This window comes from Hypanus sabinus, unplaced genomic scaffold (genome assembly GCF_030144855.1).
Source record: "Hypanus sabinus isolate sHypSab1 unplaced genomic scaffold, sHypSab1.hap1 scaffold_470, whole genome shotgun sequence".
Taxonomy (NCBI): Eukaryota; Metazoa; Chordata; class Chondrichthyes; order Myliobatiformes; family Dasyatidae; genus Hypanus; species Hypanus sabinus.
In genome coordinates this window covers 168,888-187,417 of record NW_026781342.1, presented here as the reverse complement: position 1 = coordinate 187,417, position 18,530 = coordinate 168,888, and the positions used below count along the sequence as shown (strand labels likewise).

The window sequence follows — 18,530 nt, the reverse complement described above, 5'->3', positions numbered from 1 at the left end:
AGCCCAGTAATTGAGATAGGGGAGGAGGAAGGGCTAGAGGCACCAGGTGGAGAACCAATCAGAGGAAAGATAAAGGGGGAGGGGGAGGGGATAAGCATGAAAGAACTTTAGAGATTAAAAACTGTTTCCCCTTTCAACTTTCTGCTTTCTTATGTCTACAGTTCTTTCATGCTTATCCCTTCCCCCTGCCCCGTTTATCTTTCCTCTGATTGGTTTTCCACCTGGCGCTTCTTCCCCCCCCCCCCGCCCATTCCTGATGTAGGGTCTCGGCCCGAAACGTTGGCTGCTCTTTTCTCACGGATGCTTCCTGACCTGCTGAGTTCCTCCAGCGTTGTGTAGGTATTATTACATACGCGTATGTTGTGAAAGTCATTTACAGGCAGAAGGGATGATATTTTCAATTAATTAGCGCAACATGAAATTGTGAGTAGACGGACCGTTTTCCTGCTTGTACCACTCTAATTCTAATCTCACAATGTAAAGGAATAAAGAGCGCGAAATTTTGAGCGGTAGATTAAAATAGAATGCAACACAGCGAATGAGAACATCTAGACGTTAATAATACAAAGAAGTGTTTTCAGAATACATTTTGGTTTATTTCCCATATTAACAATGAAAACAAAACACATACGATATGGCGTGGTTGTGTTTTTTTTTAAACTATTTTGCCAATGTTGCTTTTGATTATTTACGTAGACAAAGTACGGAAATACGTAAAAGGAAATGGATATGTAACAAAGAGACACCGCATGGTGTAGTTCACTGGCCATAGCTAAAGTAAACACAAATTAGTCTTCATCACAGAAAAACTACACTCTCCAGGGAAATCCGCGACGCGGGGGCGGGATTTTGACGGAGAAGACGTGGCACTCGCAGAGGAACGTGGGTAACAGAAAGGAAAGATGTCGGACGACGAGATCCTGGAGCAGACGGTCGCTGAGGACCTGGTGGTCACCAAGTACAAAATGGGCGGTGACATCGCCAATCGTGAGTCCGGGGGTTGTGTTGGGTAATAAGACGACTATCGGGAGAACAGGCGGGAATGAACAACAGGTGCTGCCTTCGGATGTGGTATCTTAGCTAACCACGGTGCTACCATGTGGGGATAGAACAGGCCTCGACATCAGAGGCATCTCACTTGTCAAGCCAGCTTTGCTCGACCGGCCCTCATTCGGTCTTGTATGGCACTGTAATAGAGGTGATATTTGACCATGAGGTGATTGGCTAAAGAGCTATCAGTCTTCAGCGCAGCTGTTTTTTTTACCATGATCGATAAATGCTTGAAACTGCAGTATTTAATCATTGCATGATTATATATTTCGTGATTCTTAGATAACACTATAATATGGGGGAAGACGCTGTTGTGCATCTTTCTGTCGGTTGTGTAATTGTGCGTTATCATTGGCTGTAACGCAGATTTACACCATTTGCTTCCTCTGTTCAGCACCATATGTTGTTCAGCAAGACAAAGTGAAACTGTAGGAGTTAAATATGTGATCTAACATTGATCCCAAGGCAGCCCAGTAGTCAAGCCTCTCGTCAAAGTATCGACCTTTATCTCCTGCTTCATACTGTCAAGCCATCTCCGAATCCATAAGACATAGAAGCCAGAATTGCTTGGCTGTCTGGCTCATCAAGTCTGCTCCACCATTCAATCTTGACTAATCCTTTTTTCTAACTCCTCCTCAACCAAAGGTTGAAACCTTTGCTGCCATATCCAATCAAAAACCTATCAACCTCTGTCTTAAATACACCCATCAACCTGGCCTCCACAGCTGCATGTGGCAACAAATTCCACAATTTTGGCACTCTTTGGCTAAAGAAATTTCTCTGCATCGCTGTTTTGAAAGGGTGGCCCTCTATCCTGAAAATGTGCCCTCTTGTCCAAGACTCTTCCACTGTGGAAACATATTTTTCACATTTACTTTGTCTAGGCCTTTCAGCATTTGAAGGATTTCAAAGAGATCCCCTCTCATCCTTCTGAACTCCAGCGAGTACGGACCCAGAGTCATCAAACGTTCCTCGTATGATAACCCTTTCATTCCTCGAATCATCCTTGTAAACCTCCTCTGGACCATCTCCAATGCCAACACATCTTTTCTAAAAACGGGCCCAAAACTGTTCATAATACATAAAGTGAGGTCTCACCAGTACTTTATGAAGCCTCAGCATCGGCTCCTTACTCTGGTATTCTAGACCTCTTAAAATGAATACTAACATTTCATTTGCCTTCCTCACCACCGTCTCAACCTGCAAGTTAACCTTCAGGGTGTTTTGCACAAGGACTCACAAGTCCCTCTGCATCTCAGACTTTTGGATTTTCTCCCCATTTAGAAAATAGTTGGCACATTTATTTCTACTACCAAAGTGTATGACCGTGGATTTTCCAACATTGTATTTTATTTGTCACTATCTTGCCCGTTTTCCTTATCTGTCTAAGTCCTGCATCCTGCCTGTTTACTCAACACTACCTTCCCTTCTACCAATCTTTGTATCATCTCCAAACTTGGCAATAAAGTCATCTATTCCAGAATCTAAATCATTTATACACAGCATAAAAAGAAGTGGTCCCAAAAATGACCCCTGTGGAACACCACTAGTCACTGGCAGCCAACTAGAAAAGGATCCTTTTATTCCCATTCGCTGCCTCCTACCAGTTAGCCAATGTTCTAACCATGTTAGGAACTTCTCTGTAATACCATGGGTTCTTAACTTGGTAAGCAGTGGCATCTTGTCAAAGGCCTTCTGTTCCAAATATACAACATCCACTGCACCCCCTTTATCTATCCTACCTGTAATCTCTTCAAAGAATTCTAACAGGTTCGTCAGGTGGGATTTTCCCTGAAGGAAACCATGCTGAATTCATACTATCTTGTCCTGTGTCACCAGGTACTCCCATCATCTCATCCTTAACAATTGACTCTTAACATCCTCAATTAGCCTGAAGTCAGGCTAAAATGGTCTATCATTTCCTTTCTTAATAAATGGAGTAATTTTCTCAGTTTTCCAGTCCTCTGGCACATAATAATTTTTAAAGATAATTTTTAATGCTGCTGCAATCTGTAATGCTACCTCTTTCAGAACTCTAGGGTGTAATTCATCTTCTACTGGTGACTTAAGTGTTTTTAGGTCTTTCAGCTTTTTGAACACCTTCTCTCTTGTAAAAGCAACCACACCCACTTCTCTTCCTTCACACATTATAACGTCAGGCTAGTGTCTTCCACAGTGGTCTGATGCAAAATATTTAATTTAGCAACCATTTCCTTGTCCTCTGTTGTTATTTCTCCAGCCTTATTTTCTAGCGGTCCTATATCCACTCTCATTTTTCTTTTATTTTTAATGTAATTGAAATATCTTTTACTGTCCAGCTAGCTTGCTTTCATATTTCATCTTTTCCCTTATAATGGTTTTTAGTAGCTCTCTGTAGTTTTTTAAAGACTTTCCCCTCTACCTTCCCACTAACTTTTTTGTTTTGTTGTATGCCCTGTTTTTTGCTGCTACCATAGCTTTGATTTCCTTTATCAACCATTGTTTTACTATTTGAGTATTTCTTCCTTTTTGGAATACACTTGTCCTGCATCTTACTCATATTTTCCAAAAATGCACACATTTGCTGCTCTGCTGACATCCCTGCCAGCAGCTCTTGCCAATTTACTTTGGCGAATTCCATGAAATACTGCTACATCAGACTTTACTTTCTTTATGTCTGGCTGCAGATTTATTTATTATACCTTAGTGTTCAATGCCTTAGTACCAATCAACAAGCTCCAAAACCTGGTTTTCTTTATCTTCCTCTGTAATGGATCCTTGACTTCCTCAAGAGGAGACCATAGTCAGTACGGATCAGAATTAACTTCACCTCTTCACTGACAGTCAACACAGGCATACCTCAAGGATGTGTGCTTAGCACACTGCTCTACTTTCCCTACACCTTTACTGGCTAGACGTAGCACAAACCCCATCTATTATTGTTGGCAGCATTTCAGATAGTAGAGTGATGTAACAACAGCCTTGCAGTCAACATCAGTAAAACTAAGAATATGACTAGACTTTAGGAAGGGGAAGTTGCGGGAACACACATGAAGGATCAGAAGGGGAAAGAGTGAGCATGTTCAAGTTCCTAGGTGTCAACATCTCTAAGGATCTATCTTGAAACTAATGTATTGATGTAAATCCAAAGAAGGCAAGACAGTGGCTATATTTCTTTAAGTCTTTGAGGAGACTTGGTATGTCATGAAAGACTGGCAGATTTCTACAGATGTACAGTGGAGTTCTAACTGGTTGCCTCACCATTTGATATGAAGAGACCACTACACAGGATTATAAAAAGCTGTAGGAAGTTGTAAAATTGAGCTAGTTTCATATGGATCAGAAAGGTGGCATCCATCTTTAAGCATCCGTATTACCCAGGATATGTCCTTTTCTCATTGCTTCTATCAAAGAAGAGGTACAGAGGCCTAAAATCACACAATCACCATTTTAGGAACAACTCTTCCTTCAGATTTCTGAATGGACAATCAATCCATTTACAGTACTTTACTATTTTCAACCTTTTTTTGCTCTCTTGCACAACCTAATTAATTCACATTAATATTTCATGTGATTTCTGGTATTGCACTTTATTACTAATGCATATGATGCATATATATCAAAGACCTCAGAATCTAGGCCATATTCTCCTCCTGCTGCTGTCATCAGGTAGGAAATATAGGAGCCTTGGGATTCACCACTAGGTTCAAGACTGATTATTACCATCAACAATCAGGCTCCGCTCAAACCAACACTGAACTGTATAACTCAAGTTCCAATATTTATTATTTATTTATTGGTATTTTTTTGCACAACTGTCTCTTGTACAATTTTGTGCAATAGATTTACTTTGAATTTTGAACTAAAATTACAGGTAGTGGGTTTTCTCTAGAGTGGATGAGAATGAGAAGTGATTTGATATAAACCTATAGAATGATGAAAAGCATAGATTGTGTTAGTAGTACTGGACATGATTCAACGGGCAGAAATAGATGGTATGAGAACATAACTTTAGGGTGAGTTGTGGGAATAATAGGGGGATGTTACTTCTTTTTCTGAAGTAGGGCCTCAATATCTAATCAAGGTTTACTAAACCTATTAACCTCATCTTTTATTCTGATAGGGACATGCAAACTTTGCCTCACTGTATTTCACTTTTAATGGTTTTCCACGTACTAAGCATATCTTTACTAGAAAACTACCTGGCCGAATCTACACTTGCAAGGCCCATTCCCTTACCATGAGAAATGGTCTTTCTGCAATTTAGTACCTCAACCTGAGGACCAGACCAACCCTCCATAATTATCTTGGAACTTATGGCATTATGATCACTCGATTCAAAATGTTACCCTATGTACACTTCTGTCACCTGCCCTGTCTTGTTCCCTACTAGAACCAGTACCTCATTGTTCAACTGGAACCTCTGTATATTGATTAAGGAAACTTCCCAGAACATATTTGACAAACTATATCTCAACCTGAGCTTTTACAGTATGAGAGTTCCAGTCAATATCTGAAAAGCTAAAATCACCTACTATCACAATTTTAGTTTTCTTGCAACAGTCTGCAATTTTTCTACAAATTTGTTCCTGTATATCCCACTGTCTACTGGGAGCTCTATAATATAATCCTGGTAATGTAGTCATCACTTTTTAATTTCTCAATTCCACTCATATATCTTCCTAGACACATTTGCAGTCTTATCCTGTATGAGCACTGCCATGACATTTTGCCTGACCAGTAACGTCACCCCTCTCTAGTCCTTCCCAATCTACCATGTATAAAGTAAAGGATCCTGGACATTAAGCTGGCAGTTATGCAACCACCTCTCACTAACATGTACAATGTCAATAATTCTACAGGCTGATCCATGCTCTCTCACACGAGGAAATCTGCAGGTGCTGGAAATTCAAGCAACACACACAAAATGCTGGTGGAACACAGCAGGCCAGGCAGCATCTATGGGGAGAAGCACTGTCGACGTTTCGGGCCGAGACCCTTCGTCAGGACTCTGCTGTTCATGACAGGACTGATGAAGGGTCTGGGCCCCAAACATCGACAGTGCTTCTCCCTACAGATGCTGCCTGGTCTGCTGCGTTCCACCAGCATTTTGTGTGTGATACATGCTCTAAGCTCATTCATCTTTCCTACAAAATCCCAGGCATTGAAAGAGACGCAACTCAGAAAAGGAGTTTCTGTCCTTTAACTTAACCTGACTTCCAAGAACCCTTTGAAGGACCTTCTTACCCTTTTCCCCCCTTGTCATCAGGTACTACAGATCATCATTTCTCCCTTCTCCCCTTCTGAGCTACAAAGCCAGATTCAGTGCCAGTGACTTGTCTGGTATCCAAAATGTATATGTGTTATTGAGGGGAACATTCACAAGGGTACTAGCTGTGTAATCCCTTTCACCCTCCTGACCATCACCCACTTAACTGTGTCTGCACCTTAGGTAACATCTGTCAGTCAACTCTTCAGAATTATCTGGCATTCATCCACCTTTAGCTCCGATTCCTTAATGGTTTGTAGCAATCTGTAACTGGATGCATTACCTGCAGATGTAGTCATCAGGGACATTGGAGGACTCCTTGCCTTCACTCATCCAAGAAGAGAAGTGGTACACCATACTGCGAGTATTCCCACTGCTCTAACTGTTCACTAAGAATAAAAGAATGATAGGTATAGAGAAACAAAGAAATACCTAACCAATAAGTTTAAATGTGCTCCCCGCTCTCCCTTCCCCATCCCCTCCTCCTCCAGTTGCTTATCACCCCTCTCATGATTTTGCCTTTTTCTGCTACATAGTGCTTTCCGGTTACATTCCTTCTTCACCTTTCCTGCCTATCCCCTCCCTGCTTCTCCTCCCCATCCCTTGATCTTTCCTTTGATTGGTTTTTCACCCTCCCCATCCACCTTCTTTATAGGGCCCCTGCCCCCTCCTCCTTCAGTCCTGATGAAGGGTCTCAACCCAAAACATTGACTTTTCATTTCCACGGATGCTGCCTGACCTGAGTTCCTCCAGCTTGTTTGTATGTGTTGCTTTGACCACAGCATCTGCAGTGTACTCTGTGTTTAAGTTTCAGTGTTTGTAATTACAGGATGTCTAATTATATGAGAATTTTTGTTGTAATTTCTCTGTGGTATCTTTTCATTTAGATCTGTTTATATAGAGCCTGCTAGGAACAACAGATCAATTTGCATTTATTTCTTACTGTTATTTCTGGATCTTTTTAAGGTGTTTTGAAGTCCTTGGTTGAAGCAGCCAACGTGGGAGTATCTGTGATGTTCCTTTGCGAAAAAGGCGATACCTTAATCATGGAAGAAACAGGAAAGATTTTCAAAAAAGAGAAAGAAATGAAAAAAGGTTTGTTCTTGAAGCATTGGAAAATATAATGCAGACACTGAAGGGGAGGGAGAGAAAGAGAGAGTACAGTGCCTAAAAATGTTCTATGAGTATACAAATAACTGACTTGGATTCAAAGTTGGATCTGAGGTAGGAACCAGAGGATGGTGGTTGGTCTGTTTCTCAGAATTGAGGATGATGACTAGTAGCATGCCACATAGTCAGCGTTGCGATTCTTGTTATTTGTGTAACACTTCTGCGACCGGCTGGTGTATGTCTAGGAGAAAATTGGTTCACCTACCAAACTGCACCTCCCGTATACATGGATGCTGTGAAATACGTGCTAGTACAAGCTCTCACACACAATATCTAGCGCATACCAGATATGTTTACAGAATACACATTATAAATTTTACTAAACTTAAGTGATTAATAACGATACAGTATATACAAAGTAAAAGAAAAGGCTCCAAAACTTGAGTTCAGTCAATTAGTGCACATCGTTGGAGCTCAACCATCGAATCATCTGACCACTCTTTGCTCTTCTCTGACCTCCGAGAACCTGGCACCTGAGACCACCCTTGGTGATCGACCATCAGTGCCGCACCCTTCCATCCACTTTCCTTGCCGTCTTCTTCCTGACTCCAAAAAGACCACACAATCCCAGCTCCCAGCCCCACAAGAGAAAATAACATCCAACCCAATTGGTTAACAAATTATCAGCAACTTTAACCCAAGCAAGCTTCAAGAGTGCTCTACAAAAGCACTCTCTTACCAGTTAGCCTAATAAAGAAGCAGTTTTACTTTTGTATATCACTTGTCCAACAGGCTGGTATATGTCTAGAGGGAAAAAGTCCAGCCACTCACCAACCCTGCCTTGTGGGAATCAAGTTTATGCCGCGTCACACACACTATCAAACTCACACCAGATACCGTTATGGAATATACTTTAAAGATTTTACTAAAACTAAAAGAGTACTAACAATACAGTAAATATGAAGGGAAAAAAAATACAATAAAAGGCACCAAGCTTATCAGCATTCAGTCAGTTCAGTGCACATCATTGGAGCTCAACCATCGAACCATTCGACCCCTCGTCGCTTTCCTTGTCTTTCCATGTCCTTGCACCTGGGACCACCCTGGTGGTCGACCAAACAGTGCAGCACACATCCATTTCTGCGGTGTCTTCTTCCCGACTCACCAAAAAGACCGCGAAAACCCCGCTCCCAGATCCACAAGACAAAATAACATTCCCCATTGGTTAACAAATGAATACAATCCCCATACCAGCAAGTCTAAAACTAAACAACTGCGAGAGAAAGATCATAACAAAGAATGCCCTCATGACATAACCAGAGTCACCCAAAGCTTGCAACACACAAAACCCAACCCGGGTGCAGAAAGCAGCGACATAACTGCCCAGGGCGGTAGAAATCCCACTCGGTTTTCCTGGAAATCATATACCAACAAGGCCGCCAGCCACTGATGACCTGTTTGTCGATGGTGACAAGCTTCGGCTGACAAACGCCATGTCTCAATGCTTTGCCATGCTCCTGGTACAGAACAGCCCCTAAACCCTCTCGGCTGGCATCCTTGTGCAGCACATATGGGTTCTGGGGATCGGCAAAAGCCAACACTGGGGCCTGGGTCAGTGCCCTTTTCAAAGATCGGAACACCTCTTCACATTGATCATCCCATCTCGAGCCAAAAGGTTCTGCCGGGTTCCAGTATCCTCCAGGGTCCTGCCTCCAGTCCCCTTTCCTTTTCTTTCCCACCGGGGGATAGCCAAACAACAGCTGAGTCAATGGGTGACACATTTTAGTGTATCCTTTCATAAATCGGCGGTAATACCCACAGAGCCCCAAAAGCACTCACTTTCTGGGGTCTCGGCCAGGTGGTCACGGCCTCTATCTTGGTTGGATCAGTAGCCACTCCCTCTTGCGAAATGATATGGCCAACGTAGCTAACCGACGACTTGCAGAACTGGCATTTGTCCAGGGAAAGTTTCAGCCCTTCCTCATTAAGCCGGCCCAACACCTTCAACAGCCTCTCCTCATGTTCCTCCAAAGTCGATCCAAGCACTATCAAATCGTCCAGGTACACCAGCACTTACGGCAGATTCACATCTCACACAGTTCTCTCCATGAGCCTCTGGAAGGTGGCTGGGGCCCCCGATAAGCCTTGGGGCATTCGTTCGAACTGAAAGAACCCCAGCGGTCAGATAAAAGCGGTCTTCTCTTTACCGCCCGCACTCATCGGGATCTGGTAATACCCACTCCTCGAGTCCAGCACACTGAACCACTTCGCACCGCTCGGGCAGGCCAATGCGTCCTCAACCCTCGGGACAGTATATTGATCAGGGACAGTTCGCCGATTCAAAGTCCGGCAGTCAACACACATGCGTACCCTCCCATTCTTCTTCCGTGCCACCACTATTTGGAGATGCGTAGGGACTTCGGGACTCAGCAATGATTCTGGCTTCCTTCAACTTGCACATCTTCAACGTTGGCGTGATCTCTCTCTGAACGGTGTTCCTCCGTCACCCAGAAGCTGTGGCTTGTGCTTTTAGCGCAGCACACATCAAACTCGCCCCGAGAACAGCTTCCATCTACAGCATCTTCTCCACTAGCCTGCGTTCCCACTCCAGCGACACAGGGGAATCCCCAAAGTTAAAGGCTTCAGCAGTCAGCTCCCTTTTGTGCCCCATTCCCTCCCCTTTAGGGGTCCTCACTGGTGCACTAGAGATTACCGTCAACGGGAACAGATGTGCCAGTGGCATTCCCCTCTTAAAGGTGATTTCTTTTGCTATAATGTTCCTGACATTTACAGCCATACGCTGTTGGGGCATCTACTAACAAGGCTTCACCTGCTTGCACTCCGGGGAATCTGGGGGTTCCCATCACGAGTGCTACCTCCCCAGGTCAGATCACCACACTTCCTGCGTACACCACACTGTCCCTCGTTAACAGTCCAGGTCCAGCCCCTGGGGGGCACCCCCTTCTTTGAATAACACTCGAAACACTGGATGCACCGAGAGGGACTCCAGAAAGTCTTCCCCCACTTTCTCCTTACAAGCTCCCAGGAGCCGTCGCACAACTGGGGAGTTAGTCCCCACCAGGAGGGCAGCACCACCGGTTTCCACCGGGTCAGGACACACCAACACCAACGTCTCAATAGCTTCGGACACTCCCACATCGCCCTCCGAGAACTCCAATCTCACCGATAGGTACCCATCGTACGGGTCGTCACCCTCGCTCACACCCCAAATCTGCAAGGCGTCAAATGGGGTTACAGGCAAATGCTTTAGATACTTGTAAAACGAACAGTACAATAAAGTCACCTGTGATCCCGTATCGAGAATGGCTTTTGCCTCCCTCTGTCCGTAGACCCACACTGGCACGGGGTCCTACCAGCCCATCCGGAATAAAGATGTGGGCACTCAGTGATCTCTGGGAATGTGTTCCTCCAGAGGCTCCAGTCTGTTCCCTCGTTGAGCCTCTCCGACACCTCTCCCTTGTTAGTCACAGGGGGGCTTGCCCTCCATGGGATGCCTTGTCTCTCAATCCCACCGAAAGTGTCCCTCCTCCCCACAGCTATAGTACACGCTCGGCCGCTCAGTCCCGCCTGAAATGCCCCTCTTTCCCACAGTTAAAGCACATGCTGCCTGCCACCCCTCCTCTCCCAGGACGGCCCCCGCTCCCAATCCACTGTACTGATTGCCCCTGAGAGAGGGTACCTCCCCTGTCCCTCCCCTCCAGAGGGTGTCCCTACTCCCCTGGGGATTTTCAGTCCTCCACCCAGCCACCACTTCCTGTATTGCTGAGGATTGCTCCCAGTGGCCCGAGCCCCTTTTCTGCCCCAACACTCTCTCTTCCTCCCGCACCTCTCTAATCAGTTGCCCGAACGATGGAGGGGGGCCTTTCCTATAAGCCTGCCGGATAGTCCACGCCACCTTGTCCTCCTCCAGAGAGCCACTGAAAATCTGACTCATCCTCACGCTAGCCACGTCAGTCGCCTTCACTACCCCCCGGCGCCGCAGCCCCGAGAGCATCCCCTCCATCCTAAATATGTTCTCGGAGAGCTTTTCCCCTGTCCATTGTTCCAGACGTCGTCCCCTGACAACCCAAACGCTCCCTCCAAAACCTATACATTCCTCCACTGAGGCCCCAGGCTTCTCAGCTTTCAACTCCCGGACGGTTTTGGCTGCTAAACCCCTCAAACTTCCCACCAATCGCTGCCTCTTCTGGCCACTCCTCTAACATCAAGGACGTATGCTCGATCCAGGTCAAAGTCCACCTCCCCATCTGGAGTAGGCTTGGCTCCGGAGAACACCCCCAGCTTCAGCCATGGCCTCTCGGCCACCCCCACCAGGGAGTTAAGTGCGGCTGCCAGCTCCGAGGCTTCCACCCTACCTGGGGAGCAGGGCTTAGTCACAACTCCCTCCTCCCACCTCCCTTTACTAGTGCCAGGCACCTCTCTGGGGTCCACCTCTAGCTCTAGCTCCTCAGCCTCATCCTTGGAGAGGGTGTGGAGCCCCCACGGCCCCGCCTCCCCGGTACACTGACCGTCGCCGGCAGTTCCACCGTCCTGACCTCAGCACTCTTACGAACCAACACCCAGCTAGACTCTACCTCTTTACCACACCGTCTAGCTACCAATTCTACCTGCCCAATACCTTTTACCAAACTCAACCCCTGCACTAACGCATCCCCCGAAACGCGAAAATCCACTCCGCTCACTACACAGGCATATTGCACCGGTACATATTCCAATTTGCACCAGTTAACAATCTTATCTCTGTCCATCTCCACACTACTGCCTGCGTGATTCCACAGCCTCTGAAAATCCAATCCCGGACGAGCACCCCTTAAATGTAACACCCACTCAACATGCTGGTATATGTCTATGGGGAAAAAAGTCTAGCCACTTACTTGTGGGAATCAAGTTTATGCTGCGCATACACACACTATCAAACTCACACCAGATACCGTTATGGAATATACTTTAAAGATTTTACTAAAACTAAAAGAGTACTAACAATACAGTAAATATGAAGGGAAAAAAAATACAATAAAAGGCACCAAGCTTATCAGCATTCAGTCAGTTCAGTGCACATCATTGGAGCTCAACCATCGAACCATTCGACCCCTCGTCGCTTTCCTTGTCTTTCCATGTCCTTGCACCTGGGACCACCCTGGTGGTCGACCAAACAGTGCAGCACACATCCATTTCTGCGGTGTCTTCTTCCCGACTCCCCAAAAAGACCGCGAAAACCCCGCTCCCAGATCCACAAGACAAAATAACATTCCCCATTGGTTAGCAAATTAATATAATCCCATTATCAGGAATTCTAAAGCTAAACAACTGCAAGAGAAAGCACTTATCATAACAAAGAAGCATTTATTCTCTTAACAAAACAAAGAAGCCATTTTGATTAACATATGCAGTACACTTGTTATAGAAGTGTTCTGCTTGCCAATGTACAGGGCTTAACAGTAAATTAATGGATGATGTGAAATGAGTGGGAAGGGTTAATAATGAAGGTTATTGTAGATTATGATGTGTTCTTAGGAAAGTGGGCTAAGGAATGGCAAATGAATTTCAGAATAATTAAATGTGAGGTGATTCATTTGAGAAAGTCAAATCAGTGCAGGATTTATGTAATATGAATGGTAAGGAATTAGGGAGTGTAGTGGAACTGGTGAACTTTGGTGTAGATGGAAATGCTGCACATGGAGTCTGGGCTTTAACTTCTGAACAAACTTCAGTTTTACTACAATGGGACATCAGAAAGGGTATCATTCATCCTTGTTCAATCCCTTGCCACCTATGTTCGTGACACTTCTCGCGCTTTGAATTTTTTCAATGATTTTAAGTTCCCTGGCCCCCACCATCTTATTTTCACCATGGACATCCAGTTCCTATGTACCTCCATCCCCCACCAGGATGGTCTCAAAGCTCTCTGCTTCTTTTTGGATTCCAGACCTAACCAATTCCCTTCTACCACCTCTCTCCTCTGTCTAGTGGAATTAGTTCTTACTCTCAATAATTTCTCCTTTGGCTCCTCCCACTTCCTCCAAACCATGGACACCCATATGGGTCCCAGCTATGCCTGCCTTTTTATTCACTTTGTGGAAAGCCTACCTATATGAGTATCCGTCCCCCTCTTTTCCTTTGCTACATCGCTGACTGCATTGGCACTGCCTCCTGCACACTGAGCTCATTGGCTTCATTAACTTTGCCTCCAACTTTCACCCTGTCTTCAAATTTACCTGGTCCATTTCCGACACCTCCCTCCCCTCTCTTGGTCTTTCTGTCTCCATCTCTGGAGACGGCCTATCTACAGATATCTACTACAAGCCTACAGACTCTCACTGCTACCTGGACTATTCCTCTTCCCACCCTGTCTCTTGCAAAAATGCTATCCCCTTCTCACAATTCCTCCTGAGCTGCATCTGCTCTCAGGATGAGACTTTTCATTCCAGGACGAAGGAGGTGTCTTCTTTTATTTAAGAAAGGGGCTTCCCTTCTTCCACCATCAACACTGCTCTCAAATGCATTTCTCCCATTTCCCGCACATCTGCCCTCACCCCATCTATCTGCCACCCCACTCAGGATAGTCCTCACCTACCACCCCACCAGCCTCCGGGTCCAACGTATAATTCTCCTTAATTTCTGCCACCTCCAACGGAATTCTGCTACCAAGCACATCTTTCCCTCCTCGCTCTTTCTGCTTTCCGCAGGGATCGCTTCCTATGCGACTCCCTTGTCCACTCAACCCCCCCCCCCCCCCCCCCAATCCCTTCCCACCGATCTCCCTCCTGGCGTGTTTCCTTGTAAGTGGAACAAGTGCTATACCTGCCCTTACACTTCCTCCCTCACCACCATTCAGGGCCCCAGACAGTCCTTACAGGTGAGGCGACACTTCACCTGTGAGTCGGCTGGTGTGGTATACTGCGTCCGGTGCTCCCAGTGTGGCCTTTTATATATTGGTGAGACCCGACGCAGACTGGGAGACCATTTCGCTGAACGGTCCCATTCCCATTCTGATATGTCTATCCATGGCTTCCTCTACTGTCATGATGAAACCACACTCAGGCTGGAGAAACAGCACATTATATTCCATTTGAGTAGCCTCCAACTTGATGGCATGAACATTGACTTCTCTAATTTCTGTTATAAATCCCCTCCGCCTCTTCTTACCCCATCCCTGATTTTTTTATTTTTTCTCCCTCCCCTTTATTTTTCTCTCTCTACCATTACTCTGCCTTTTGTGCTCCCCGCCCCGAGGTCTCCCGTCCCATGATCCTTTCCCTTCTCCAGCTCTGTATCCCTTTCGCCAATCACCTTTCCAGCTCTTAGCTTCATCCCACCTCCTCCGGTCTTCTATCATTTCGCATTTGCCCCTCCCCCCCCCCCCCCCCCACTACTTTCAATTCTCTTACTATCTTTCCTTTAGTCCTGACGAAGGGTCTCGGCCCGAAATGTCGACAGTGCTTCTTCTTATAAGTGCTGCCTGGCCTGCTGTGTTCCACCAGCAGTGTGTGTTGCTTGAATTAAACTGAACATACTTACGCTTTCAATAAATCTAGTTTGATGTTTTATATTTTGCTTTTTTTCTTGTTTTTTGCAGTTTGTGCAATTTTTTTGGATTAGTGTTTACTATATTTTATTGAATGAGTTCCATGGTGCTTCTTTGTTTCGTGGTTGTTCGTGGGAAGACAAATCTCAGGGTTGTAAACTGCATATATACTTTTGATAATAAAGGTACATTGAAGTTTAAGATTCTTGGTCTTTTGTATCAGAGTAAATTCAGTATATTAAAACAGATTAAGTAAGTTTTAAGAATGTTGTTAATTAGTATACTACTTATATCTACCATCTTTTTGTTCAAAGGCATTGCTTTTCCCACCTGTGTATCTGTGAACAATTGTATTTGTCACTATTCTCCTCTCAAGAGTGATCCAGATTACATTCTGAAGGATGGAGATCTTACTAAAATGTAAGTGATGAACCCAGCTAATGCATATTTTTTGAAGATTTCATAAAATGTTCATGATGTTAATTAGCTAGTGGTAAGGGAGTATCAAAGGACCGATTTCAGGACTGAGGGGAGTTAAACATAAATCTTGGCAAGGTGATTTTTCATGATAGCTTTTATATTTTTTTAACATGATTTCTTATCTTACGTTAAACATGTACCTTATATAATACATAAAAGCAAGACTGACACACATTTTATATAAATAGCTTGACACTAAATGTGCTTTGTTAGCATTTTCAGTGTAAAAGAGGCAAGAAACTGCTACCTACCACTGTTAGCGAAAGATGGAAAGATAAGTAGTCTTTGAGGATATGGATCAGTGAGGGAGAAGGCATACTTCAAAGTTGCTGAATGCTATTTTATAGCATATTAAGTGATAACATGAAGATATACAAAGCACTAACTCTAAGTAAATGTGCAAAATATTGATAAAAATGCTTCAGAGGCCTTCTAAATGATAGAAAGATTAACAAGACATCAAATTTATAACAGTGTACACTAGGGTTCCCTAATTAGTTTTCCACAAGGGCTATATTATGTCAAGCATGTCAAGCCAAGGGCCAAAATGTCCAGGGTTTTTTCCATTGCACTAGTAAGTGGTTTTATGGGCAGAAGTTGTTGTTGCTGCTTTTACCATCGTTATTATGATGATTATTATTAGTAGTAGTAGTAATAATTTAGGCCTGGGATTCTCAAAGCCTGTGTTGTGGGTCACAGAAGAAAAAAAATGCATTCTTGAAGCAAAATAAGTCCGAAAACAACCATTTAATTATTTAATTATCACATCTGTCAGCTGTCGCAATGATAACTCATCTACACACACACACACACACACACACACACAGACACACACACACACACACACACACACACACACACACACACACACACACAGAGTCTGTTCTGTCTTTTAATCTATTTGTTCTTTTTAATTAAGCTATGTAGCATTTGAAGTATGAAGTGTAGCTATAAATGAAATTATCAGTGTTATTGTTGTAAGAATTAGAACTAAAAATACATGTGGACTAAGATGTTAACTGTCCTGTGCTATCATCAGTGGGATCATCAGTTGATCTGCCACCTGTCCTCAGGAGTTTCGGCCAGATTATGATCAAGACTCCCTCGAGGTGGTGGGCCAGCAGTGCTAAAGCACCACCTTCCACTAACCAGCTAAACAACTTGTCATCTGCCGCTATCAGAGTTGTTGGTTGCTTCTATCCAACAGATAGTCTACTTTTCAGCTGTCTATGCAGCTACTGAAGGGTTTACAAAAGACGGGTACACTGTCCAACTATCTGCCCCTCTGGACGTACTTGGTCCACACCCATGATGATGCTGTCTCTGCTGCCTCAGCTACAGCCCTGCTGGTTGACTGGATCTCTCTTCTAGTGAAGCCAAGGTCACGCAGCCACTTCTGGAAAGTGAACGCAATAAAGCCACGGCACCCTACTTCGAATGGACAGCATGAGACCTTCCACCCTCTGTCTCTGCACTGGTCTTAATTCTGAATACTTGGTTAACTTGCGCTCATGGGTTTCATCGATGTTGTCTTCCCAGGCGACTGTGAATTCACCAATAGCCACTTCTCTACTGGTGTCAGACCAGGTGATTATATCTACAAGCAACGTGCTGAAAACTATTTGCTCCGGGAAACTGCCTTTCCCATCCAGGTCGGCCTTGACACACCAATCATTGGCTGAAGAAAGTATGCTTGATCGTGGGCCTGCGCTGTACACCCTTGACTTGGAGCCTTCTTTCACAAATGATATGCGATGTTCTGTGCAGCATGGGGCATAAGATAAGTTGTGCTGCAGTGCTCAACCGCTTCTGTTACAACTTTGAGAATGTTGTTATGTCTCCAAGTGTACATGCCACTGGAAAGATTGACTCTGCATGCTCTCACAATATGCTGAAGTGTTCCCTTCTCACCACAAGCAGCACACCTGTCTGTCTTATCCTCATACCAGGTGCTGAGGTTGGCAGGTGTTGGGAGCAGGTCATACACTGCTCTATATAGAAAAGAAATGCGGAGCGGTTCCATCTGCCACAGGACATTCCAAGATAGATGTCGTTGTTCAACACTTTCCCTCCAGGTCCAAGCCCCTTGTTTGGCCAGGCCAACTGCTTTAGCTAACCTCTTCTCCTCTTCTACCTCTCATATTTCATGCGTTACAAGCTCACAACGCTCCTTACTTGTAGAAGATGACCACCACTTGTGGGTTGTCCACTCAAGTCTCTGGCGGCCTAGCTGGGTAGCCCCAACTGTCTCCTTGTGCATCAATCTAGACTCCGCCTCATCAGCTGCTGCCCGGGCCGGATGTTCTTGATGACAGGGTCTTTTGAGTCTCGAAGCATCAAGAATGATCCTACCTTGGCTACCTTGACTTCTTCAGCAAAGGATTGCACTGGGATGGCAAGCTTTGTCTGGCTACTGTGGATCACAACATTGGTGAGGCTGCTCGGTACTCCAAGCCACTTCTTCACATACTTGTTGATCTTCCGTTCCATTGCCTCAACATGGGACATTGCCACTCTATAGACGGTTAGTGGCCACAATATCCGTGGCATCTGTCTGTACTGCAAGCACCACAACTTCAACTTGCCAGGCAAGCCACACTTGTCGACAGACATCAGACCTCTGCTGATCTGCTCTCCTGTCTCTTGAACCCCCTTGGTTGTCTCTCAGCTCCTCTGTGTACTATCGCCCGAGGCTCTTAACTGGTTGGTCCTGAATGGATGGAATCTCCTCTCCACAAAAGGTGAAATAAACGTCAACCAGCTTTCCTCTCCTAAGAACAAGGCTCCTTGACTTCTTGGTCTTGAACATTTTTCCCCAATGCATTAGCTCCTTGAGTCTAGATAGTACACTTTCCACTGCCTCAGTGCTAGGACCCAAAAGGGTGAGATCATCCATGAACGCTCGTATTGATGGTAACTCCCCTCCGCCATCAAGTGCGACACCTGGTCCCACTGATTCTGCAGCCCTCACAATGACCTCCATGGCTAACACAAAAAAGGATGGGTGAAATCACACATCCCATTGTGATACCAATGTCCAAGCTCTGCCACCTAGTTGTAAACTGCTGAGTGGAAAACCTCATCTGGAAATTGTTG

The 18,530-nt window shown here is 44.9% G+C and overlaps 1 protein-coding gene across 1 annotated transcript in view; it reads left to right on the top strand.

Moving 5' to 3' along the window:
- Window positions 1–827: 827 nt before the first annotated feature.
- The window catches only part of LOC132389102 (proliferation-associated protein 2G4-like), an 81,419-nt gene continuing 63,716 nt past the window's right edge, over window positions 828–18,530 (top strand). Inside the window, exons 1-3 of the mRNA XM_059961537.1 lie at window positions 828–987; window positions 7,265–7,393; window positions 15,269–15,374. Coding sequence (XP_059817520.1) covers window positions 903–987; window positions 7,265–7,393; window positions 15,269–15,374 — 320 coding nt within the window. The 5' untranslated portion in view covers window positions 828–902. The remainder of the gene's footprint in view (window positions 988–7,264; window positions 7,394–15,268; window positions 15,375–18,530) is intronic.